The sequence below is a fragment of the Volvox carteri genome (assembly GCF_000143455.1).
Source record: "Volvox carteri f. nagariensis unplaced genomic scaffold VOLCAscaffold_20, whole genome shotgun sequence".
NCBI classification, from domain to species: Eukaryota; Viridiplantae; Chlorophyta; class Chlorophyceae; order Chlamydomonadales; family Volvocaceae; genus Volvox; species Volvox carteri.
In genome coordinates, this window is record NW_003307563.1 from 1,911,047 (window position 1) to 1,938,212 (window position 27,166).

Sequence of the window (27,166 nt, forward strand, 5' to 3'; positions counted from 1 at the left end):
ATGTATGGAAAGAGGCCCCGCAAGGGCTACACGAGGTAGACGAACGAGTGGAGTGGCTGATGAACAAGCCAATGCCAGAAGGTGTGATTTCGGAGTTCAAGGACCGATTAGTGAGTGGTTGGAAGCATACACGTTTAGATGTCCAGCCTGACGTGTATCCGTCAGACGGCAAACAACCAGGAATTCACATGGCGAAGTATAAGCATTGGATGGGGCTGGCGGCCGAGCAAGCGGGCAGGAAGGAGGTGCTCCCGCACATCACAATGTTTATCCCACGTTCGGCGAATTGCAAGCTTATGCAGTTTAGGCTTTGCTGTTGGGCACTGGCGGCTAACAGAGCGCGTAAGGGACGGCGTTATATACCTAGGGAGGAGCGAGTATGCCCCTGCTGCGGCACTGATAGCCACATCGAGGATGAGAAACACATTTTGCTGGACTGTCCGGTTTACGACGGAATCAGATCTGATATGGGCTTTCCACGCTTCGAACATATGAAGGACGCTATGAAGTGGGAACCTGAACGCCTGGCAAGAATGCTGGAACGTATATGGTCTCACCGCAACTCTATCGTTCCCTTTGGTCGTTAGTATACTTCATTACTTGTTTCGTTGGAAGTGCGAGGTAGGATGGTGCTTATAGGCGATTTGGCAGCCCTTGAGCCCTCGGCTCGTACTAGGGTGGTTTGCAGGTACGGGGAACGCACCCACGACCATGTAACAACAACAACAACAACAACAACAACATACACGGTGCATGTGGCGTCCCTCGTCTTGTTGGGGTTGGGGCTCTCACAAACCGGATGTAACGTTGTGGTAGCACCTGATGGCATGATGGCCGATTGCGGCAAAGGCGGAGGATGTAATTACCTAGGCTCAGGATGGGGCAGGCCTTCTGTTGCAGGCTTTGCAGCGATAGGGCCGTGTCAAGTCGGCGCTCCACCCATTTCGGAATCGAATCAGGGCCAGTTTGTCCTCCAGCGAGCACGATGATCGCGTCCAGAGAGCGGTACGGCTCTAGCGGATTGCTGTGTTGGCCATTTGTTGCAGTTGATGGTCCGTGATAGGACAATCCCCAGGTAATACCAGGAAGCAAGCGACTAACATCATCTTTGGCCACAACATGATTAGCACTGCTGCTTTGGGTTGAGCAATGAAGTCGCACGAGCTGTCGACGCGATTGAGTTAGGACCCGAGCAACGCTGCAAGGGCGGTAACCGAAAAGCCTCGCCACCATGTTTATATGTCTTCCCTAACTAATAAATAATGCGTTCCGATGAATTCGTTCCTTCGTTGGAACTAAGAGGTCGTTATGGACAGTAAGGCCCTCTATTTTCCGTTGGTTTTACTTGTCCGTGCTCTTGCAAAGCTACCCGGTAATCGGGATCGAGCTTGACGACGTTAGGTATATTCTTGACCCTGCTTTCCCATAGTGCCACGCTTTCAATTGCGGCATCCAGCGTTACCAGCTCCCCATACTGTTTGCATAATTTCATGCGTTAACCCAATTTAACGATATCTACTAAACAAATGGTAGCTGGGAAACGTAGCCGCCCCGGTAGTGCCCCGGCGGCGGGCTCGGCGCCGGATGAGGTTGCAGGACCAGGGCCTGGCAGCACAGCGTCAGGAATTGTGGCCTTGCACCGTAGCAGGATGTTCGATTGGAAGCCGTCGGCAGTTGTGGCCATAGCTCCTTGCCCTGGCGCGCCGCTCTTCGCCGTCGGCTACGAAAGCGGCAGTCTGGAACTCTGGGACATGCTTCAGCTGGTTTGCATACAGGTATAAACCATCTCGAAACTGTAACCTTGCCTCACCGGGTTTACCTCGGGGGGGGGTATATACCGGCTTTTGTCACCATACTCCCGCCGCTTTGGTGCTCTGTCCAGCCGCATCAATGGGGCAACAACACAGCCTTCCTGGATGCCATCCCTTACTGGAGTATAATATTTAAAATTAATTTACTACCTGAATTGATTACCACTGCGATGTCATAATGAGCCGCGCAACCTCTGCGGCAGCGTAGCCATCCCCGTCCCCACTGCCATCCCCGTCCTGTAGCTACGCGAAACCTCCTCGCAGCCCAACAAAAACGAATCCAGCTTTTCTGCCGCTCATGCACTACAACACACGTACCACATATCCTCCGCCTCTTGCTCTCTGCCGCCCACTCCGCTTCCCACTCCCCCTCCCTAATCCTTCGGGCTCCTCCTACATCTTTCCCCCTCTCTCTCCCTCTCCTCGTCCCCATCTCGCCCTGAAAAAAACGCAGACCGTGGTGGGGCCCCCCCTGGAGCTGACTTCTCTGGCTTGGGCCCGCGACTCCGTAAGCAGCTCCACCCCCTGGCGCACCTTCGCCGCCTTCCTGGACGGCACCGTAGCGGAGGTGGTGTGGCGGCAGGGCGCAGTGGCGCATTCCATGGACTCGTACGGCGGTGTCGTATGGGCGTTAGCCGCGAGCCCGGCGTCTGTCGTCAAGCCCGGTAAGTTGTTCCGCTCAGATGGCCTTGACGACGTATAGACATTCTTGGACGTTTTTAGCTACGACTTCTGCTTCTTGTGCTGCGATAACGAAAAAGGACGGCTTTTTACTTCTGAAAAATCCGAAAAGATTACAAAAGTAAAAATAAAAAACTTCCATCGAAATTAATGATTCGCAGGAAAAGATCTCCCATATCCTTGTTTGATCAGTCTCCTCCCGGACGCTCCGAAACCCGCATCAACATGTTTTCTCTCACACACACAAACCTGCAGGTTTCTCGCACGCGCTTGCGGCTGCCTGCGATGATGGCAGCGTACGACTGTTTGGTTGCGAGGGCGGCGAGCCGGGCTTGGTTCCGGAGCGTGTTTTGGCTCGCCTGGAGGGCCGGCTGCTGACAGTGGCATGGCACGGGGGAGGTACGGCACTGGCTGTTGCAGGCAGTACGGGAAATATACACATCCTGGATGCCGTTACAGGTGGGTTAACCGGGGGGTGGTGGCGGGGGGGAGGGGGGGAGGGAAATCATCACAAGATGCGAGGAACTTCAGGAAATGAACTGCCGGAATAATGGGCAGGTAATGGGCAGGAGTGAGGGCGTGTGTGTCTGCGTGTGTTTGTGTTTGTGCTCAACCGCATGTTTCCGGTCTCCGTACTGGGTTTTGCGGTGCCAGATGTGTCGTACCCGGGTCTGTCGTATCGGGTAGGCAACGCAGCAGTGGAGAGGCAGCAGTAGTTGGCTGGGGGGGAGGGGTAGTGGATGTGGTTGTGCTGCTACTGCTAGAGCTGTGGTTGTGGCACAACCCCCCCTTATCTTTACCCCCCGTCCGCACCATCCCACCGTGTCTGCTGCCTTCTTGCTCGTTTTGTTTTGTCCCCCCCCTCTCCCCTCTCTCTCTCCCTCTGCTCTCCTCTCCTCTCCATCATACCCTAACTTTTGTACACGACTTTCGCTTTGAGTGCTTTTCGATCTTATTACTAATTGCTATTTCAAGCACACGTTCTACTTGTCGTGCGCGTCCTTCATGTCGTTGTTGTTCTCGGCCGTCCTTCCGTCGCCACCTGTAAATGTCGCGATCTGTGTTTCCAGGTCGCGAGCACCTGCGAATCACTGCCGCCGCCGTCACCTCACGACCCGTCACCGTCTGGCGGTTGCTGTCCCTGTCTGACGGCACCCTCGTCAGCGGCGACAGCGACGGTGCCGTACAGATGTGGGACGGCCGTTTCGGCACGCTGCTGCACCGCTTCACACAGCACCGCGCAGACGTCTTAGCGCTGGCGGCGATGGACGACGGTACGGCAGTCTTTGCCGCCGGCGTGGATTCCCAGGTCGCGATGTTCACTCGCGTGGGTGGTGTCGTACACGGTGGCGGCCGCACCAGCCAACCTGAGTCCTGGGTTTACACGCACTACAAGCGGCCACACACGCATGATGTACGAGCGTTGGCGTTATTGGCGCTGCCTGACGGCGACGGCGGGCGGGGTGCCGTACTGCTTAGCGGCGGCGTAGACGCGCAGCTGATTGCCTACCCCGCCAGGACGTTCCTTCAGGAGCATCCTCACCGCCTCTGTAAATGCCCCCAACGACCCATCTGTCAGGCTTCCGCAGCGTCAGCGGTTGGCGTGAAAGGAGCGGCGACGCCGCCGCCATCGCGGCTTATTGTCGCACAGCACGATTTGCTAGACGTTTGGCAGTTGGCGGCGGCCGCGGCGCCGACGGCGGCGGCGGCGGAGGCGTTCGAGGGAACTCCGCTAGAGCTGCTGGCGGCGCCGCGGCACCTGGCACGAGTGCGGGTTAAGGGCACGCGTATTGCCGCGGCGTCGCTGTCTCCGTCGGGTGCGTTCGTCGCGTTTACGACACCCGCCGGCACACGGGTATGCCGCTTGGAGGCGGGCGCTGCGGGGGCCGGCGGCGGCGCGGCCGCAGTGCCTCCGACGTTGACGCGCCTCAAGTTGGCCGCCGCGGCGGCGGCACCCGCGGTGGCCATTGCCCTCACGGACACGCACCTAGCGCTGGCGTTTCGTGACGGTGGGCTTATGTCGTACAACCTGTCCGAGGGCACCGTCACGGCGCGGCGGAGTCACGTGGCGCCGTCGCCTGCAGCAGCAGCGGTGCTGGGCGCTCCGTCGTCGCCAGCGCCGCAACCGCAAGAGCAGCAGCAGCAGCAGCAAGCGTGGCGGAGCTATTGCCCAGCGGCGGCGCAACTGGTGACGTCACCCGACGGGTCGAGCTTAGCGGCGATTGGCGGTCAAGGCATCTCGCTGTATCGCATGCCAGGTCTGGAACCCTACGGTCGAATGCTGCGTGCCGACGGAGCGTTCACCGCCGCCGCCTTTAGCCGCGACGGCCGGCTACTCGCCGCCACCACCTCGACATGTCAGCTCCTTGTCTGGGAGGCATCCTCTGGCGGCGGCGGCGGCGGCGGCACAGGCGGGAGCGACTGCAACCAGCTCCGTTGGTGCTTAGATAACGCGGAAGCCATCAGCGCCGCCATCTCCCGCCTCCCCGGCGCACCCACCAGCGTCAGCTTCTGCCCTGCTCCCAGCCGACCCGGCGGTGGCGGCGGCGGCGACGGCGCGGTGCCGTACCGTCTGGTCGTCAACAGTCCTGGCGGCATGGTGCATTTCGACCTTTCCCGCCGCGTAGCTGAGACGTATGTTGACAAGCGGAAGGACGACGGCGCCGCCGCCGACGGCAGTAGCCGCCACCGCCGCCGTCGAGGGTATCTACGTCCCGATCAGCTGCCCCAACCGGAGGACCGCCCGGAGAGCCGCGGCGGCAACGGCCGGGTGATCCGCACCGTACACCCCGCGGTGTGGGTCGGCCATGTGGGACCGGAGGAGTTGCTGCTGCTTGAAAAGCCTTGGGAGGAAGTGCTGGCGGCGCTGCCGCCGCCGCTGCTGACGCATCGGTACGGCAGCTAGCATAGGGAACTAACGGGCATTGCGGTTAGGTGCTGATGGGTACGACGTTTTGTACGACGACGTGGCCGGCGGCATGGGTGGGACAGGTGAGAGACTGAGAGACCTGGTTTCCATATGAACAGTCCTTGGGGGGGGGGCAACGTGTGTATGCTTCCTGTGTGTTGTGTGTGTATTGTACGGACAGGCAACTGTACGGGAACACTTGCTGGGGGCGCATTTGTCACGGGACGTGGGGGTACATTGTAAGGGGGCCTTGGTACGGCAGCCGTACCAATTGTTCGGTGTATGTGGAATTTTGGGTTTTGGGTTTTGTTCGGGCGGTTGGATGTCTGGTGGTTGGTGACTTGGCATGGTATGGCATGCGGGACGGGGCGTGTGCGTGTGTGTGTTTGTGTGTGTGTGTGGGGGGGGGGGGAAATAAGGAGGAAGTGACAAGAGCTGTCTGCGCGTGCGTTGGGTCAACACCCTGGTGTCCTTACGTATCGACGGAGTGATTCTTGAACCGTGCCTGAGTACTCCTCACCCACCCAGCATACAATTCAATGACACGTTACCGCTGTGTCCTTTGCTTTGCTTGCGTTAAGAATTGTTTTTTTGGGTAATATGGAAACCCGGTTGGGGGAATTTTGGGGTTGAGTGACAAGGTAGGCATAGTTGCGTGTATCGATGCGACGAGGGACACGAATGCATACGAGAGTACGACGACTCTGGCTGAGCTGCTAATCGACTGATTGATGTTGATGCCATGCCGTACTGTGTCAATGCACGACTCTCGAAAGTGGTAATCTCGTCCCGATGGCTCCATTTGCGTAATGGGCCCAATGGCGACGGTGATATGTCTTGCTGGCCGCCGTCACTGCTCCCACCTCTTCTCGGTGTTCGACCGGGTCAACCAACGGTAACCGGAGCAACCAACGGTAACCGGAGCAACCAACGGCAACTGGGTCAACCAACGGCCAACGGGATCAATCATGCGCTGATGAACAAATCAGCCCTTACGGGACTATTTTGTGGCTATATTACTTGTACTCTTACGTCACGTGTACGACTGCAATCTGCAATTGGGTTTTAAGAAGTGAAGCACTGATCCGGAAGGTTGGGAGCACAGGTGAAATGCCTCTCGTTCAGGACCGCCCTACCTCATGTGTTGCATGCGTCATTAGATTTATGGCGATAAGCAATAAGATAAGAAGCCGCCTATCCGTACATCTTTTTGTCACATCTTGGGGTTGCCAGCCGATCTCGTCTAGTGTCTTCTAGTTAGCAAGGCCAGTATTGTGTGTGGATGGCACGGCTCCAACACGAACTGCTTCGTTTCCTTGATCAGGATCTAGACGGACACACCAACAGCTGCAGCAGAAGCAGTGGCATACGCAGACCGGCACCATCGGAATAAGAAGCGGCATCGACGAGTTGCCCGATAAACGAACGATACACGTTGACACAGAGAAAAAAAGACAAATTCACGTACGTGGTCGATACGTGGTGTAGCGGTATGATTTGAAATTATGCATCGTGCGTGTAATGCGCGGCAAGTTCTCTACGCTACAAATACAGGTGAATGAAGCAACGCAAACACAAACTAGCGAATTATTTGAGACAACCACCAGTCCGCATGTATGGTGGATTTCGCAACTCCCCTCCTCACGCATATAATGGATTTTGGGATTTGTTGCGCGCCGTGCCTGCTGCATCACGGAAATGATAAAAAACGAGAGCTTCCCCTCCCAGCTGGGAATTCCATCTGATGCAAATTGTTCGGCACTACTGCACCTGCTAGCATAATTTGCTTTTAGCACGTTACAGCCATCTCAAAAATTACATATTATCCAATTTCTATGAAAGGTCACCCGCCTTTCCCCAAAACAGCCGCGCGGTGTAAAAACCACCGATGCCCGCTAACCATATGCTGTTGTAAAACATATAGATTGGCATATACGTAACTGCAGCGTAAAAACTCTAAATCCTGAATTTCGAAATCCTAAACCCTAATTGGCGTGGCACGGAGCCGGCCGTGTGAGACTGGCCATCACATGCCGCTAATCGTCGATAACATCTTCCTGCATGGGCAAATGGGCGCACGTAATGTGAGCGTGTGCAAGCACATGTAAAATAGTTTCTTCATGTGAAGCAAGTCTGTCGAGAGACACACTTATTATGTGCTGTGATGATTACACAGCAGAAGATGCAAAAAGCGGTTCGCAATCGTATCCATGTGTACGCGGCTCTTGTGCAACAAGAGCCATGTGTGAGCCATTGAACAATTCATCCATAACATAATCGATAGTTTTCACTACCACCACACATAGGAAAGGCAAGGTGCTTGCAGCGCCACACTATTTCCCACGATATCTATAATATCCAATTTCAGACAGCCTCCGGCCGTAGACTGGCGCCCCGCATGGCTCCAGGTATGTTTGCGGCCTTTCCTCGTTTTTACACCTTTGGAGAGCTGTAAAACGCAACTCCTATTTGCCCAAACCATTATCTTCTTCCTCAAGTACGAAAACTTACGTGTAGCACGCAGGCATCCCCCACTTCTCCACACACTCATCCGCCATCTGCAGCTCACAGACGTACGTCACATGCAGCATGTACAGCACGTAGCCGGCCGCCGTACGATATCCTGAGGGGCTCAAGTCGATGGCCGCCATGGCCACGTCCTCATACACGCCCCCGCTGGGCCAGCAGTCTGGTAGGGGCAATGATCTACCGGTGGTGACCCTGGCGGTGCCGCCGACTGTACTGCTGTTGCATTGGGGTGGGTAGGGGCTGGAGACAGCAGTTGTGACTTGCGGCCCAGGGGGTGCCCCCGCCGGTCGAACTCCCACTCCCCCATCCGGCACCGCCTGAAGAAGTGCAGAAGGCAAACAAACACCTGCATTTGCACACACAAACACACACATACCACAGGTCGTCGGTCGAGCTCGCGTATATGTATATGTATGTATGATGTGTGGAACAGGGGGGTATATCTTCACCAGGTATTTCGGGGCACCCTCATCCAGTCACCCTAGTCAACTTCTCAGTGGATTGCTCAGGTTCCGCACCCACCACCAGCATCCAACGGAATCTGCCGGATCGACAGTGGCCCAACTCCTTTCCTGGTCGGCTCGCCGGTTTACTTGATCTCAGGTCACCACCGTCCATCGACTAGGGGCACTTTATCTTTAACCATCGGTGGGATGTTCAACCCTGACAAGTCTAGATCCCGGGATCTCCCGGGGGCAACGGTCGTGCTTTTCCAGTAGTGCCTAACCAAGTATATATACATATACTTATATATACTTATATATATATACTTATATATATACTTATATATATACTTATATATATACTTATATATATACTTATACATATATGCATATGTACGGGAGGACATTTCAACAATACACAAGCATACAAAACACAAACAGCTGCATGTTCAATTACTGACCCAGCACGAGCAAAGAGTCCTGCAGCAGCACAACGAATCCAGCCGGGGGCGGCCCGCCGCTGCGTGAGGCAGTGGGGGTTGCAAATGAGGTCGCCGTGTCCCCAGGTGCGCGAGGCAGCAGCAAATCGAGGCCCGGGGCAAGCCACATTGCAGCATCCCGGTAGTTGCGTAGTACGATATACTGCAGAATCAGCGTCGTACTGCCGACTATGCGAACCTGCAAACAAGTACACGCGACCGAGCCAGCGGCCAGTGGGCGGCGCCTCAAATACTTGCTACGTACACGAGATGCCATGTTTTAGTAGATTTTAGGGACACTAGCTGGGGACGCCTGCTTTACAAGCCTATCTGCATGCAACATGCTTCAGCTGTTGCCTAAAATGATGATGTTGCTGCTGGCATAAGCTCGTATGGCTGTTGGTTGGTTGGTTAGTTGGTTGGCGGTTAGACCCCTAATTATTAGTGTCTGTTGTTAGGCAGGCCGCTCTGTCGAGTCATCCAGGAAAACCGCTACTCTCGCACCCGCCTGCCTGCAGGCTGGGTTTCTTGTTATGGCGTACGTGTGTATGTATATAGGCCGATAGGCGGCCGAAGTACACGACCCTTGAAGCTTAGTGTTAATTACTCATCATTCATCCATTGGAGCCATGAACGACCAACCGAACCCGGATCCCGGAGTGCACATGCGTATATGTATGTATGTACCGTGCCTGAAAGACCGCTGTGTGTTCACAGACACGCAACATATATACCCTCTCCATTCTGGAAGCTATGGAATCTCTCGTTATAAAGCGCCGCACTCACATGGCAGATGCACATAGCATGCCGTACGTACCTTGCCCTTCACAAAACCCAAATCCAACACAGGCCAGCTCACGGTCAAACGCCTTGCGTCCCCAGGCTCTGCCGTACTACTTGGCTTCCCACTGATGGTGAAGTTGGAGCTCCGGAGAACGGGGTTGGGGATGTCCGCCCAGTCGGACTCCGACATATGTATGTCGTTTGCGAGGAGGGCGAAACCTATGGCTGGGTTGGCGAGGGCAGCTGCCAGCTCACGGCCTGTGGAGACGACGGCGACGCTGGGGTCTGTGAGGCTGGGCTGGGGAGAAGAGGGCGGCCTTGGCGGGGGAGAAGGCGACGGGGACGGGGACGGGGATATAGACGGAATGCGCCGCCGGGGTAGTGGCGGGGTTCGTCCAGTCCGGGAAACCCTACACATTCATGCAAGCAGTCGTCCATTCACGTGTTACGACACAGAGTGCGCACGTGGACGGGGTTTTAAAAACAAATCATCGGGGCGTTCGTTAGTACGTATTCAGCTAAGACATATTTGTCAAATATCACATCTTCATTAGATACAATTAAAAGAATCGTGCTGCAACAATAAAAAAACACTTTTGTGCAGCCGCTTTGATATCTTGAAAGGCCCGACTTCATGGATTCCATGAAGGCAGCCGGCACCATCAGCTGCCGGCTGCTTTTATGGAATCCATGAAGTCGGGCCTTTCAAGATACAATCGCCACAATCGCCCAAGAAAGAAAGAAAGAAGAATAAATAATATCGTTCGGGGACCGAGTCCTGGCGCGTGTTACGGGAGAGCTGGCAGTGTATGCTGTATGGGACAAGGGGGTCATATCTATCATCCTGCTGCCGCTACCCGGCGGACCCTGTCTTCCCCGGTATTTCGGGGCACCCTCATCTAGTCACTCTAACCAGCTTCTCAGTGGATCGCTCAGGTTCCGCACCCACCACCGTCATCCAACGGAATCTGCCGGATCGACGACGGCCCAACTCCATTCCTGGTCGGCTCGCAGGTTAACTTTATCCCAGGTCACTGCCGTCCATCGACTAGGGGCACTTTACCTTCCACCATCGGAAGGGTTTGCCGACCAACCTCCGTGTGCATAAGCATGTGCCTAATCAGGACATATAATAAAACATATAATAAAACCTAATCGCTCCCAGACAGGCTTGAACTGCCGACCTTGCGGTTCCACTCCTTAACAGCCGCACGCTCTACCTACTGAGCTATAGGAGCTGATGAGACCAGTTTGTGAAGGAAACTTGTTTAGTATATACCAGTAATACCCGAAAAGGGGTGTTGAGAGATGTCGAGTTAGGGCTGGGAGCTGGCTCTGTTTTTTGATAGCCTGCGGGCCCTATCCGTACTGCCAATCCTCCGAAACCATCCACAGGCTGGCATGTCGCCGCACCCATCAGACTGCTCATTGGGTTGTTATTGGGTTGTTACGTTGCGTTTGTTCATTTGTTTTTGCATGCTGTCGTACATAATAAAGAATCGAGTATAAAAGTAAAAATACACATCTCAATATATACATACTTACATGCTCCTCAAGCAGGCTTGTGCGGTATCATGCTCCTCCACACATTGCCACGACAGCACTTGTTCGCATAGGTAAGGTACGCGCAGCAAGGATACGGCATAGCGCCCAAAGGTTGTGGACACGCCGAGCGCGCCCACATCAAAGCCATCCAGGCCCATGTCCCCGTAATACCCTCGGTCCGCCCAGCAACGCAACAACAGCGGCGCGATGGCGTCTGATGAGCAGTTCGCGGCCTGCGGTGCAGAAACTATGAAGGTTTGCTGACGGGCCGGCAGAACCGAGGGCCTGGGAGCCGAGGCCAAGAAGTCTGCCAGGATCAAGTCCGGGGGGCAATAGTCTGCGGCGGCGGTGGCGGCGGCGGTAGGAAGGAAGAAAGCAATTAAGCAAGCAAGCCAGCAAGGCATATGGGTGGGCGCTGCAATGTGCAGGACTGCAGAGTACAGACCTGCTGGGGCTGTTGGTCCAGGCCTATCATGATGGTCATTCATCAAGCTAAATCAATGTAAAACATCTGATTATATGTGCCGGATACATACATACATACATACATACATACATACATACATACATACATACATACATACATACATACATACATACATACATACATACATACATACATACATACATACATACATAGGGGGCCGCTGGTGAAGCTTAACCGCCCTGTAACAACATCATACATAGGTATCTGTGAGTGGTAGCGACCTGTATATCAAACACAGCATATAGACCCCCGTGAGCCCCACCACACGAAGCTAATTACAATGGGTTATGTCCCCCATAGTGCACCCTATGTGGATACCTTGCACAAGGACTGCATCCCGCAGGGCCAAGATAACGTTCTCCGTGCCAGTTGAAAACGCGGCGGATGGCGTCACGAGGTCGAATCCAGGTGTGAATGACAGTTCGGGGGCCCGATATTTCCGCACCACAAGAAATTGCAAGATGAGCGCTGCACCGCCGGCTAGGCGAACCTGCGTGGAAATGCGGGGCAGGAAGATCGAGATATAGTAGGGCAAATAAGGTGCAAGGGACGACGGCGACAAACGACTAAGTTCTATCTAAAATAAAAAGATCATCTCGCTATTTTTATCGAAAGAAAGCCTGCTGCAGGAGCCAGCATGGGGTCATAGCTACCCACATAGCAACCTACATGTAAAGCAATAGGTGCTCCCGGCAAGTAATCGGATACGTCTAGTTGTGAAGTGCGCCCGCGGCCCGCACACATAAGCCTACCTTGCCCTTGACATAGCCGAGATCCAGCACAGGCCAGCTGGTTTCGGGGCCTGGCTGTCCGCTGATGGTGAAGTTAGCGACACGAAGGACGGGGTTGGGGACGCCGTTCCAGTCGGACTCCGATATACGTATGTCATTTGCGACGAGGGCGAAACGGGTTCTTGGGTTGGCTAGTGCGGCTGCCAGTTCACGGCCCGACGTGATCATGACAAAGCCACGGCTTGGCAGTGGGGGAGTGGGGGGTCTCGGAGGCGGCGGCGGTGATATGGGTGGGGGTGAGGCGGGCGAGTGGGGGAGCCTGCACACGCGGCGGGAGGAGGACATGCACCCTTGTGTGCACACACATACACACACACACACACACACTCGAGTGTACCTATCTGCATGTGATGCATACATACATGCACGGCTCATCGGAGGGCTCATCACCCCGACAGCGACAAGTTTTATGATTATTGAGGAGAGGATTTAAAATTATTAATGGCAAATCCAACTTGCTTTGGTCGCAACGAACACACACATGTCCTTTACCTAACTAAGCTCTTGGGCCTATCTCTGCTAGCTCGTATGGGCACTCGTTACACCTCTCCGGGTAACGCTACCGAGGTGTAACACACACACACACACACAATTCGCATGACCTTGCATGGCAGGAATACATAAATGAACTCGCCCCAGTGGACCCATATCAATCTTAGTAATACTATATATTGTACCACGCGGCCCGCAGTGATCCACCCTGTTGCCTGGCCTGTCCTGGCCTGGTGCAGCAGCTGCAGCTGCAGGCAGCAGACGATGTAAGTAACTAATAGTGTATGTATGACTCCAGCCACCTGCTGGGGTGGTGTTTCTCTGTCTAATAAATCCCACACATAAGATACACGCCATATACATACTGACGCACATGCTGTAGTAGCAGCCGTAAGTTCCGAGGGACGCGCTGCAGTCTGACGTCATCTGTTGCTTGCAAATGTATAAGGCGTGAGAGAAGTACACCGTGTATGAAGCCATCCGAAGTTCGGAATACCAGTAGCCATATCTGAAAGAGACTTTAACGTCTAATCCCTGCAGTTCGACATCTTCGTAGACGCCCCGTTCAGGCCAGCAGCGTGAGGTGATCGGCAGCGGCTGGGCCGACTGGGAGGCCCAACCTGTTACCGTCGCCGCGCTGCTGTTGCTATCAGTGATGCAGCCGTCCTGAGGGAGGTTGGAAGATACCCGTTGGGTGCTTGGCCAGGGGCTGTGCGGCCGGCGCGCGTATTCCAGGATCATGCGTTGCATACTGCTGGGGAAGCAAAGTCCTGCGATCACAGATATAAAAATACACACATGTACACACATATACATGTATTATATCTATATTTTATTTTAATTATCAAAAAATTTATTAAATTGTATTGTATATATTATATATATTACATAAGTAGCAGTGAGTAAAAGCTCGCTTTTTACTACCTCACTGCTACTTCATCCACCTTGTCCACGCAGCGTCTCTTCTCCTAGTCAGCTTTTCACCATCATCATCATCATCATCATCATCATCATTATCATCACCATCATCATCAATACCATAATGGTACATCGACGCATTTAGCTTTCATTTCTGCTGCTCTATGACCGGCAGGTGATGAATGGAAATAGATCAACGCAAACAAGCGGCGGCGTGTGTATGTGTGTGTATGTATGTGTGCGGGCTTGAACGCCGTGCCTGCTGCGTGCTAACAAGTACAGGTGAAATCAGTACGGCGCGAGGCAGTCCCCGCCAAGCTGTCTCCCGGGGGGCTCGCTCATTACCGCTGGCTCGCTCACCAAACGTGAAGGCCGCATTTTGCACCAACACCGCTGATGATGGGGAGATGTCGCCGTAATTGTTCCGAGGGGTTACGAGTAAATCGAAGGCAAAAGCTCCGTATGCCAAGAAGTAACCCTCACGGCGATAGTTCTCGATGATAACGTACTGCAGCACGAGTACAGTGCCATAGCCGCCAAGGCGGACCTGCGTACATGAACGAATTCATGCCAGGCAGCGAATTATTATTATGTTGGTATGCGTGGGCGATGTGTGCGCGTGTATGTATATGGGTAAATAACGACGCGTTGAATACCAGACAGCTGAACAGTTGTATATGTGTACCGGAAATGCTGTAATCCCATGCCGTGTTGCAGGATCCAGGAATCGAAGGGCGGGGCAATTGCTAATGAACAAAAGCAATCGTCAACCACGGTAGCTAGACGGAGCAGATCTGCTCTAGGTGGGGGTGCCATGCTGACAACTGCTGACTAACTGCGGACCATGACTGCGGCAGTCAATGTACGGCAACGGTATAAAACGACAGACGACCTGCTCAACAAACGAGCAAGCGATGCATGCATACATGCATACATGGCGAATGATGACATATACACATCATCACATTCACGAGGCTTCCGCGAATGCCGCACGGCCGTGCACGCACGAGGCGTCCTTGGCAAGCAAGAAAATAATAATCGACGACTCATAGCATAGCACTGGTTATCAATATGGTGCCTAATCATGGCGTATGATCATAGACAAGAATTCAAATGTAGTCATCAGTGGCCAGAAACCATCCACTCTGTAACACTCAAAATACACGCACATCTAATCCTCTGAGCACGCACCACGATGTATACGACCCTCCATCTGGAGAGCTCTTAACCGTCAAGAGATCGTATCTTAGTATAATAAATCTCGCAAGACGTCGTTGCGTCTGTTCATCATCATCATCATATATTATATTATATTATATTATATTATATTATATTATATTATATTATATTATATTATATTATATTATATTATATTATATTATATTATATTATATTATATTATATTATATTATATTATATTATATTATATTATATTATATTATATTATATTATATTATATTATATTATATTATATCATATTATATTATATTATATCATATTATATTATAATAATAAAATAATTATTATTATTTCTATTTTTATATATTATACCCAGCCGAGGCTGCTGGAAACATACTAACCGCACACGGCAGCTTATCTATCTACCTCACATTCCCCGCACATTCCTCGCATTCCCCGCGTACCCTTGTCGCGTACCTTCCCACTGACATATCCGAGATCCAGCACTGGCCAGCTGGTATCAGGGCCTCGTGGTCCACTGACGGTGATGTTGGAGCTCCGGAGAACGGGGTTGGGGATGTCCGCCCAGTCGGAGTCCGACATATGTATGTCGTTTGCGAGGAGGGCGAAACCTATGGCTGGGTTGGCGAGGGCGGCTGCCAGCTCACGGCCCGTTGAGACGACGGCGACGCCGGGCTCAGTGTGGCTGGGCTGGGGAGAAGAGGGCGGCCTTGGCGCGGGAGATCGAGGGGTTGGGGGTGGGCTCGGAACTGAGCGGGGAAACCTGAATGTGACATAATGGGCCGAAAGGAACGGTGAGGCGAATGGTAGGTTGAGGTATGTGATGCTGCTGCTTCAGTTGCTGGTCATGCATATTGGAGGATGATGATGATGATGATGATGATGATGATGATGATGATGATGATGATGATGCATCATCATGATGCATCCTTATCGTGATCATGAGGCGGAGGAGGAGAAGAGTACACCATCTCTACAGCATCCCCCTATTCAGCTGCAGGCGGATCAAAGTTCCTGAGGAGCGAATCCCCGCCCTGTAAAACTGCTTTAATATCCCCCCATAAGCAATACGTGTTTCCACTGACCAGCAGTACACCGGCTGCTCCTGACGCAGGCATGTATGCATGCCTATGGGTGACCAGCTAATAAGGCCGCCGCCGGCGGGCTCACTGTCCCGGATGAAGGGACCCATTCCTTCCCGAAAATTCGCACGGACACAGTCGGTACTGATCCCAATAATGCAAAATGCAAAAATAGTAATAACCATTTCATTGGGACATTGAGGCAAATGGGGCTTCGTCTCGACAATATTCACCAGCCAGCCAGCCAAATGCCAAAGCCACTAACAGCTGGGTGACTTACATGGATAGGTAGCAGCCCACGGGACCCAATTGCATCACGCAATCGACGGTCATTTGCCTCTCGCAAAGATATGTTATGTACTGGAGGTGCAAGTTGTAACCAGTGGCCGTGGCCCGGCCGAAGGCATCGATATCGAACCCGTCCACAGCTATGTCCTCAAACACGCCGCGGTCGGCCCAACAGCGTATATACACGGACGGCACGGTGCCGTTCTGTGTCGTATCGCTGACACACCAAGCTTGGGAAACTTTGTGCGCAATCTGCGTGCCAGGTAAGGTTGAAGGCCTTGGAAACGACAGCATGGTTTCCGCCTGCAAGTTGTCGGGCAAGCACACACCTGCAAGCACCAGTGCAAGGCAAAAACCCATTTCTTAGGTAATAACATAAAATAAAAATATAAGTATATGTTATTATATTATATATTTAACCCGATTGATTGTTATATATATGTATATATATACATATACATATATATATACATATACATAACAATCAATCGGGTTATATATATATATATATATATATATATATATATATATAACACATATATATAGCACACACCTGCAAGCACCAGTGCAAGGCAAAAACCCATTTCTTAGGTAATAACATAAAATAAAAATATAAGTATATATTATTATATTATATATTTAACCCGATTGATTGTTATATATATATATTCGTAAATAAACCGGTTTCGTTCACGCTTCACACAGGAGATGTTCGTATGCATGTAATGTGCATATGCATGTAAACCTAGTTCCACCCGTGGCCTCTTACGGAGTATCAGAGCGGCATCATGCACCAGCACCGTCGCATCCTGCCGGCTGCCGTGATGTTGAACCAATAAGTCAAACCCGGGCGATTGCGGAAGAGGAGTGGCTCGGAACTTGTCGATCACGACAAACTGGAAGGTGATTGACAAGGGCCCCTCTGACAGCAGCATAACCTGTGTGACATGCAAACAAAACACATAAACACGTGTCAGGTAATATAACCCCGCCATGGGATGTAGTAACTAACCGCTGTAACCTGTCCAGCCGCCGAATAGGCCTCTCGAGATGCTTTGGAACGCGCTCTAGCGCGGCCATGCATTGGTGGTGTGCGCCGTACTGTACGACAGGTAGCTGTCCTACACTCCCCCCCATTGAAGGGGACCGCCTGGGGCGCTCCAGGGCGCCATACAACACCATTCAGCAGCCCGCACCTACCACCTAGCCCTACTCTCGGGAAGTGGATGATGGAGCGCGCTGGGGTTTGGGGACCTCCGCCGGGCCGTAAGTGCGATCATGGTACAGTTTAAAGGTTGGACTGCCTGGACTTCTCTTGCCTCGCACACGCACACATAGACACACGCACATACGGTTTCTATATCCCCCGGAGCCCCCCCCTAGAGCTGATGATGAACGTCCCACTAGAACTGGCACGGCGGCCGTAATGGCCCTCTTAGATAATCATGTCATGCGCCTGCTGCTAGGATGTACGTTTTGGGCATTCAGAGCTGCAATGACTGCATGCATCCCTTGCGCCCCCATCACGCTGCAGCGGATGTGCCGCACCTCCTGTTTATGCTGCTTTCCAGCATCGATAGTTCTGCTGACGTGTTGTAGCAGCTGTCGTATAGTACGGCACAAATCAAACCCATTATAACATATATACTCGGTAATAAAACGCATTTCCCACATCTTCGGCGGCTGGGCACAGCTACTCTGCTTATGCTTTCGTACCCAAGCCCTCACTGCCCTGGCCCTTTCGCACACTATCCTGCCGCACGTGATCGTCTCCCCTCATAGACACACGCACATACACTCCCGGCTAGGAATTAATGAATAACGTATTCCCTAAATTTCATTACTTGGCTATCGACTTCGGAAAGCATTCAAACCACCGCGAAAATAAAAAAATCATAGAATTACCTTGCTTTTGAGATAGCCCAAATCAAGGACTGGCCAGCTCGCACCATCCCCTGACCTTCCAGATATGGTTAAATTTTCCATGCGGCGCACCGGTAACGGGAAGCCGTCCCAGTCTGAATCCAACAACCGGATGTCGTGCGACAGTTCGACATAGCTGACGTTGGGGTTTGCAATCGCTTCCACCAGCTGCCGACCGTTTTCCACACTGACGGCAAAGCCGTTGTTAAAAGTGGGAACTAGCAGCTGCTGAGATTGCGAAGGCGATTGTGACGGCTGTGTTGACTGTGTGGACTGTAGCAGCATCCGCTGGGAAGATAGAGCATAGCTCGGAACCAGTGGCAAGAGCAGAAGCAGGAGGGGCGTTACCAATCCACCACGGCAGCTAACGATGGCCCACCGCAATAAACGGCTTCGTGATGATGATGATGATGATGATGATGATGATGATGATGATGATGATGATGATGATGATGATGATGATGATGATGATGATGATGATGATGATGATGATGATGATGATGACGATAATAACATATGCCGCATGTCGTCGTCAGCAGCCGCCGCCGCCGTCGCTGCTGCCAGAAGCTTTCCGAGCATTCCATGGCGGATGTGGCGACAGGCGCGGGACGGACGCTACGTTTTACGCAACACGCAGATCGAAAAAAATTGTTAGAAAAAAATTGACTAATGAGTAGCTATCTAGCATATTAAACGACAACAATTTTGCGCGGATTACCACGGGTTATCACTCACACGCAGAACAAGCAGATGGCATGCACCTGATGAACCGAAGTGAAATAAATGTATACAGACAGAGCTGGTGCTGGCCGGTAGGTATAGGCATATAGCAGGCGGCATATGGGAGGCTGCTACAGCAGCTATATCTAGCCGGCGCCTGCCCGAGGAGGGCTGCGCATCGAGCAAACCATACATGAAAAATAGGAAAAGGCATGCGTACATACATATGTACATTATTACCCCAACCAAGCCCTACATCGATGCGTGAAGATATATAGATGCCTGCTGTCAGTGAGTTAGTCCATTAGGGGGTACACGGAAATAAGGTTATTATTAACATTATCACTTCGACGTGAATGGTTACATAGCTAACTAGCCCTGATGCTCGCCGTGCCTGATCCGCCAGGCAACCATCAGCCACTGCTGAACCACCCATTCATATCCACCTGGCCACCTTACCCACCCTGGACGTCATTGCGGGCATCCGTTGCCTTGCCTTGTATTGCCCTTCCGCAGGTGGTGGGCGTAATTGCCGGGTAAGTGGTGCGCACATGTGATACAGAGGGACCTGTTCCATGAGTTTCAGCCCCAAGCACGCACGCACGCACGCACGCACGCACGAGGTAAGGGGCGACGGGAGACGCCCGAAGCAATAGTAGGTAGGTAGGGGAATCTGCCCCTCCGGGCAGCAGAGACAGCACACACCAGTGCAGTAATGCTGCTGCGTGGAAGATGTACGGACGGCTGAGTAGGGTTGGTGTGGTGTTAACGAGTGACAGCGACGGAGAGAACAAACAACAAGGTTCATAAAGTTAGTAAGGTTAGTAAGGTAAGGCGCGTACGTTTGGTCCCTTTTGGCTGACTGGCGGAATAGAGGATACGGGGAAGCAGGCATAATCAGCAGCAGGCACCCGCGCACGGGCAACGAAAGAAAGAAAGCTTCTCAGCAGCCGTCCCTAGCTTCTGCGCTGCCACCTGTCCGAGAACAGGAGCTAGGACAGTCTTCCGGTTGTCCATCTTCGTTTCCGTTCCTCCTTTACTGATCACAACATATCAGTAATCAGTTAATACACACCTGCTCGGAACCGCAGCTGGGCTGTTAAGCGGAACCTTTCTCGTCACGTGGCAGGGCTGAAGCGATAGCAGGAAAGGTATTGCACTGTTGCTGCGTTGCTGTAATGATTATTAGCCACGCAATTTTCCGGCGTTACGGGTGCAGAAGCTGTCAACGCGCACCGCTGAAATGCTGGCACAGATTTGCAGCAGCAGTTAGGGACCTTGAAGGAAATGAACGCAGGTATAACAATTAAAACAGACTTAACTTAAATAAACTGGGAAGTATAAACTTGAAGCCAGCTGGGCCCAATGGGTACCAGGAGTTCGTTTTGCACATGAATTGAAGACTTGACGTAATCAGATCAAATGCCGGCAGCTCGATTTACTCAGATGCACAGAGATATATAACGCATGTAAAAAGCCAAAGTGTCTATAAGCGTAGGGACCTCAAAGGCAGCATTAATTGGGAGAGGCACAGTTTCCAGTTATTAAAAAGCCATGGAATGTTGCATAATATAAGAGGATTCATTGCACAGACACCAATTCCTTAAACTTTCTCCATAGCCTTATAATTCAGGATGGATAGCTCGAACCAACCGCCATCGAAACAACGGGCATCACATAACACACTTTGTAACCTCCACAAAAGATTAAAAATTACTCTAATTAAGTCCATAGTTGATGAACGTGGGCTAGATCGCATATAAACGATGTACAGTGGCGCTTAAGTTCGTACTGCAGGTCGTGCCGGAAAGCGTATCGGAAGACCAAATCCCTTTCGACTCCACTTTCCCTTATGAGAATCAGCGTTATTGCGGATTAGCGGGCTTTCGCCGGCGATTATTTTACCCGATGCCAAGCTAATACTGCCTTCTGCATACCTGAGCCTTGAGCTCGCATACGGGCAATTGTGGCGCAGATCTGTCATGCAGAAAACTCGCTGCGAAAGTTAGGGGGTAACATGTATGCGCAGCATAGCTCAGGGGCTCGCACACAAGTCGTTCGAGCCCAACCTAGCCCAACTACCTGCTAGGTAGACAGCGTGATGATTGGCCGCCGTGCACGAGCTGAGGCCTCTGCTATTTTTGCATGATCATGAGTAAATCCATGTATTCTTATTGCCACTGTGCCTAATGGAGTACATGGTGTCATCACACACGTGCATGCGCCAGCTGCCTGGGAGCCAGCTGCCTGGGCCAAGCAGCTGGAGCTGTAGCAGATCGCGCGTATGTTACTCGCCGCGCCTGCGTGTACGTGCTCTCCCTCGCAACTCGACCGCGCGTGGGTTGTCAGCATGCGAGAAGTTTACAATCATAGACGATATCAGAAGAAGTTTATATTATATTATATTGACATCACGATTATTGACCCAGGATCCAGCGGCGAGTGCAGACCCTCTTGCATGCTCCGTTTCCTCCACTGCGGCCCAGCAAGTGCTGTGCCCGGATGCTGCTGCTGCGTTAATAACCTCACCAGTAGCTTCCCCCTCTCAGCCCGCCGTTTGGCTGCGTCTGCATTTGCGTACAGTATTGGTGGGTTGTTCATAGTCTCAGCCAGCCAATACCAACAAGGTAAAGTGAATCAGAGTAAAGAAAGTGAGGATGGCGTGGGCTTGAGGAGCGGAGGAGTGGTCAACAGTCATTAAAGACTCGCCGCGCTCGGTTTGCTGGATGAATGAGCAATGGAGCGAGCGGTTGCGGCGAGAGAACCTAGTGCCGACCGACGGTACTACATAGAAGCGATACGCACACGTGCATCCCCCAGCTGGGGGGAAACCCACGTGCAGAAGTACGCATGCAACGATGTGCGACTGGCAATGCATACGGCAACGAGTACGGCATTGCAACGAGTACGGCATTCGCTACCTACCTGCTGACTAACGGAAGGAGCTGCTGCGGCCCGTGACAATACACACACGGCCAATGTTTCAATATGATAATAATCCTTAATAGAATCAATAATAAAAACACAATAAATTATAAAAATAATTCATCGGCATTTTATCTTTTAAAGATGTCGTACGTACCATGTCGTACGTACTAAAGCACGCATTCACTTACATGAATGAGTAGCACCCGAGTTCCCCATATGCCGCCACACATTCCATCGTCATCTGCTGCTCGCACAAGTACACCGTATTCACCAGATAGAACATGTAGTCGCCCAGCACCTGCTGCCCAAATGCATCCACCATAGACGCGTACGTCGCTACGTTGACATACACGCCGCGATCTGCCCAACATCGCGACACGGGCCGCGCCGCGGCGCTGTTGACACATCCCGCCTGCGAGACACCCGCGTTTATGACCTGCCTCTCTCCGGCTATGAGAAGGGGTCTGTAGCTGGCTGTGAAGGACAGAGTCACGACGCTGCGTGGTAGGCAAACCGCTGTAAGGGTGTAAGGGTGGATGTTGGGGTGTAGGGTGGGTAAATGACAAGATGAGGAGGTTTAGGAAGGGGGGCCCAGCTTGGGACGGGTAGTAGGCAGGGTTGCGCAGGAGCGCTAGCAGTAGGTTCGTTGTCTACGTGTGCTTAATTTGCTGAGGAAAGGAGGCACATGTGGGAGAGGGTGTGCAGCGGGTACCGTAACAAGAATGAGGAGGCGGAGGCGGAGGTGGAGGCGGCTAGGATCCAGGTCCAGCGGTGCTGAACCGTGTGGAGCGCGCTGAGGCGGAGCGCGGGGAAGACAGCGGGATGGGGCCCCACGGAGGCGGCTCGTGCTAGGAAGAGTCCTGGGAAAGGCTCCTTTGGCGAGCTGCAAGGAACCGTGACTTAGTTATGTGAGTTAGTTTTGTGAGTTAGTTATGTGAGTTAGTGTTGTGAGATAGTTATGTGAGTTAGTATATTTGATGATGGGATACTTACGCAGCAGGAGAGCGCAGTCCTGGATGCGCACCAGTGCCCCCGCGAAGAAGTTCGACTTGGTGATTAAGTCGAGCCCCGGAGAGGAAAAGGTGTCGAAGGCGTCGAAGGCGTCTCGATAAGCTTGCAGCATCACGTTTTGGAAGTTGACGGTGACGTTTCCGGACAGCTTCACCTGTTGTTGTAATGTAGCATGAATGGTGTCCAGTTCATGTTTTGCGTGTTATGTTTTTTGGGCGGGGCCCCAGCGCGAAGCGCCCAGGGGGGCCCCGACCTGTAGGATTGCCCATGTCCGTGTGTGCGTGTGTGTGTAACGGACCAAACATAATATCTTGCCCGGCTGAAACGCGTTATAGGTACTATATATCATTCTCTATCGCATGGTATCTCGCCTGTAGCCAACAAAAATCGTATGAGCACAAACAACTTTGGCTGCCTCAATTGACCGAGGCCAAAGTCACATCAACGCCTCTCGGGCTAAATTTAATCTCAAAAGGTACCGCGTATCTCATATTTGAATTCCTAGATGACGGCGTATGATAACTCAAACTCCCAGGTCTTGAGTGTGTAACCGACCAAACATAATATTTCACCCGGCTGAAACGCGTTATCGGTACAATATATCATTCTCTATTGCAAGGTATCTCGCATGTAGCTAACAAAGATCGTATGAGCACAAACAACTTTGGCTGCCTCCATTGACCGAGCTCATAGTCACATCAACGCCTCTCGGGCTAAATTTCATCTCAAAAAGGTGCCGTTTATCTCATCATTAATTTCCGAGATGACAGCGTATGATAACTTGAACATCCAGCTTGTGTTACCATTTGCCCGCACGGGCATTCCGACTTGCCACCAGCAGGCCGACAAATTTGCTTACATTTCTCTATAAAATACGCAAGCTGCTCATTTGTACATTTACTTTAGCCAATGCTCGGGGCCTCCGGAGACTTGCGGTGTGCCCCGATGAAGCCCGCGGCTGTGGGGCGGATTGCTGAGGCCGCTGGCGCTTCGGGGATAAACATCACAGACAGCATCGAAATTCACCCAGCTTTCGTTACCATTTGCCCGCACGGGCATTCCAACTTGCGGTCTGCCGCACTGTCCATGCGGCATGCACCCGGGATGGATGCGATTCGCGTGGAGCCCGCAGGCGGTAATGACGATTCCGCCGGTGCAAGCTTAGCTCTCACACCATCAGCACTGCTGCAACAAAGCACATCTCCCACCGCGTTGACACGACCCATCAATTGTCACACGTGCCGCGCTAGCTACCGGCCTGTGCGGATGCAGGGGGGCCCGCCCTTTTTCCGGCTTCGAGGAAGCCGACACCCGACTTGTCATCATGGGGATGTAGTGGTGGTATGTATGCGCAGATAGGGTACATGGCGCACTCATATGCACGGTGCGTATTTAGTAGTTCGGAAACGATCGGAATCTCGAACGTCGGGGGGATTGCGTAGGTGAATGGCTGTGGGCGATTGAGCTTTGGCTACACAGCCGTGGCCCTTCTTACCCACCTCCCCTGAAACTTCCTGACCAATAAAATTGATTGCGTCGACAAAGACTTACTGTGGATGCAAACAGCGGCGACGACATAATAACGTTTTGTAACACAGTGACTATGCTAGTGACAGGGGATGGTGGACCTTACCTTGTTCTTCACGAAGCCCAGATCAAGTATGGGCCACGATTCTGGCGGCCCACCAGAATAACTCCCGGCGATTGTAATCGGCTGAAAGCGTACGGCAGGCGATGGAATGCCGGACCAGGCTGAGGCATCCATAGAGATGTCGTTTCGGATTATCGCGTAGCTGATGCTGTTGTCGTACAGCGCGAGGGCTAGGTCTCGGGCCGTGCGGATCACCGAGACGCCTGGAGCGTATGTGTACGGCATTGGCGGGAGGCGGGGCCCTGGCGGCATCGCTGGTGGGACTGGCGGCGGCGAAGGGGGCGGGTTTGGCGGCCGCGTCGGTAACGGCGGCGGCGGCGGCGGCGACGGCGGTCGATTTGTCTGCAATCTGTGGCAGCATCAGCAGAACCACCATAGGACCATAAGCGTGCATACTCATGCAGTAAAAATATACAAAGGGCAGAGCAGGTTCGGATGGAACAGAGGGGCAGAAGGGCAGACGACCTGGCACGTCAAGATGCGAAGCTGGCCAGGATGAGCTAGGACGTGGATGGTTGTTGCAAGCAGCTACATAATCATCATCGTCATCATCAACATCAGTGCTCACCACTGACTTTTCAGCAGCTTTGCTTGCTCGTCGCTAGCTAGCTGGCGCAAGGTAACACTAAGGAACTACACATAGCAAAGGCAGTTCCCAAATGCAGTTCCCCAAACCAACCAACAGCAGCCTCATGCATGCACAGTAACAACTGGCTCACGTGCTGATGTAGCAGCCAACAGGTCCCAGTGCTAGCAAGCACAAGTACGGCATTTGCTGCTCGCATAGGTACGGCACTCTTTGCATGGCGACAATGTAGCCCGCCGCGGCCGTCGTGTTCTGGTCATCCATGTTGACGGCGGGTGTTATGACGTCCTGAAACACGCCACGATCGACCCAACATCGGCCCATCGGCGGCGCCGTCGGGTCGCTGACACAGCCGCTTTGCGACACGCTCTGCTCGACAAGGTTGTAGCCGCCGAAAACATCGTTCGAAGGCCGCGGAAAAGCAGGCCAGGGCACTCCGCCACTATCGGCAAGGCTGGGCCAGCAAACGCCTAATAGGTGATAGGGCGCGGGCGCGGGCGGGAGAATGGCAGAGGGAGGGAGGGAGCGGAGGAGTATAACGGCACATGTTGTCAGAAAGCGATAGAGGTGTGGAGAGTGTAACAATTCCCCCGGATAAGGCCCTGATGGGGTGTTCTGCGCATTACGTAAGGCATCCAGGCGGGGGTTGGATGAGTGGGTGGGTGGGCACTGAAAAGCGAGGCGCAAATGATGATGATGATGATGATGCAGTACGGCACTGCTCCATGCGTGCCAATGCGAACGGATCCGAAACCAACGGCAACGGAAACGCTTGTCCCGTCGAGGACATTATTCGACAACGAAGCCAACTCCTCCCCGGCCTAGCCTCAAAAAACAATAACACACAGTCCTAAAAAACCAGAGCTCCGGCTCTTAAAGCGACCCCGCTGCGGCCTTGCACCACAGGAATGCGTTCTGTTAACCCCAAAGCACACACTCACGCAGCATGAGAGCAGCATCTGTCAAGATCACCGCGGCCGTTGTTGTGCCCGACTGTGTGGTCACCATATCGAGCCCGGGCGCCACCATGAAAGGACTGGACCGGAAATTTCGAAGCACGACGTATTTCCAGATTAATTGTGCATATGGACCAAGTCGAACCTACGGTCACAACGGGCAAATTCCATGCAAAAGGAGAAGGGAAGGCGCTGTCGAGGAGGGAGCAGAGCGTTTGGCGGAGGCGGCGATGGAGGTGGTGGTGACTGGGATACTTGGGGCGAGGAATTGGGTGGTAGGGGAGAGAGCACGGCTGGAGGTGGGGAGGAGGGAGGGAGAGGAGGGGAGGCTAAGGATCGGCAAAGGAGAAGGCAAGAGAGGAGGAACAGGAGGGATAACGGTGGAAACATGGATAAAACGGAGATCAATCAGATCCCATCCCAATAATATAACATATATATACACATATACATTACATGAAATATATATCTCTTTTCCCAACGACGACCACACCATTGCTTAAGCCGCGTGGAATTCCCACCTCCGCGCCATCCATCCCTCCGCGCCACACCACCTCACCTTGGCCCGAGAGTTCCCGAGATCTACAGTCGGCCACGCAGTCAGCGGCGCCGGTGTCCCCAGCAGGGTGAAGTCCGAGTCACGATTCACTGTGGGCCTTGCGAAGCCGGTCCAGTCGGCGAACGACACTTGAATGCTGTTCACGATGATGCCGTACCGTTTACCGGGGTTGGCGAGGGCTACGACCAGATCGCGGCCAGTGCGAATGACTGAAACGTCCGGGGCGTTGGGATCCGGCAGCGGCGCTGGCGGCGCTGGCGGCGGCGGCGGGTTAGGCGGCGGCGGCGGGCGCGGCGGAGGCGGCGGTGGTGACGGCGGTGATGGCGGGCGCGGAGAGGGAGGTGGGGGTGGGGGTGAGCGCGGGGGAGGTGGGGAAGGTGGCGGTGGCGGGGAAG

The 27,166-nt window shown here is 53.0% G+C and overlaps 3 protein-coding genes across 3 annotated transcripts in view; 1 reads left to right on the forward strand and 2 right to left on the reverse strand.

Annotated features, from left to right (window-relative positions):
- Positions 1-1,246, reverse strand: part of VOLCADRAFT_104906 (uncharacterized protein) — a gene marked incomplete at its 3' end in the record, with an annotated part of 3,281 nt that extends 2,035 nt beyond the window's left edge. Inside the window, exon 1 of the mRNA XM_002950871.1 lies at positions 867-1,246. Within this exon, the coding sequence (XP_002950917.1) occupies positions 867-1,233 (367 nt within the window). The remainder of the gene's footprint in view (positions 1-866) is intronic.
- Positions 1,247-1,526: 280 nt separating this feature from the next.
- Positions 1,527-5,397, forward strand: VOLCADRAFT_91388 (uncharacterized protein; the record flags this gene model as incomplete). Its single annotated transcript, XM_002950763.1, has 4 exons — positions 1,527-1,775; positions 2,266-2,476; positions 2,913-2,951; positions 3,563-5,397. 4 exons carry the CDS (start codon positions 1,527-1,529, stop codon positions 5,395-5,397), a joined length of 2,334 nt encoding a protein of 777 aa, XP_002950809.1.
- Positions 5,398-7,426: 2,029 nt separating this feature from the next.
- Positions 7,427-27,166, reverse strand: part of VOLCADRAFT_104907 (uncharacterized protein) — a gene marked incomplete at both ends in the record, with an annotated part of 24,320 nt that continues 4,580 nt past the window's right edge. The window contains 18 exons of the mRNA XM_002950872.1: positions 7,427-7,457; positions 7,912-8,275; positions 8,834-9,050; positions 9,669-9,951; positions 11,180-11,516; positions 11,985-12,156; positions 12,419-12,662; positions 13,323-13,719; positions 14,228-14,414; positions 15,524-15,776; positions 16,430-16,740; positions 17,232-17,375; positions 18,433-18,667; positions 22,197-22,524; positions 23,002-23,173; positions 24,653-25,019; positions 25,390-25,544; positions 26,772-27,025. Of these exons, the coding sequence (XP_002950918.1) occupies positions 7,427-7,457; positions 7,912-8,275; positions 8,834-9,050; positions 9,669-9,951; positions 11,180-11,516; positions 11,985-12,156; positions 12,419-12,662; positions 13,323-13,719; positions 14,228-14,414; positions 15,524-15,776; positions 16,430-16,740; positions 17,232-17,375; positions 18,433-18,667; positions 22,197-22,524; positions 23,002-23,173; positions 24,653-25,019; positions 25,390-25,544; positions 26,772-27,025 (4,451 nt within the window). The remainder of the gene's footprint in view (positions 7,458-7,911; positions 8,276-8,833; positions 9,051-9,668; positions 9,952-11,179; positions 11,517-11,984; positions 12,157-12,418; positions 12,663-13,322; positions 13,720-14,227; positions 14,415-15,523; positions 15,777-16,429; positions 16,741-17,231; positions 17,376-18,432; positions 18,668-22,196; positions 22,525-23,001; positions 23,174-24,652; positions 25,020-25,389; positions 25,545-26,771; positions 27,026-27,166) is intronic.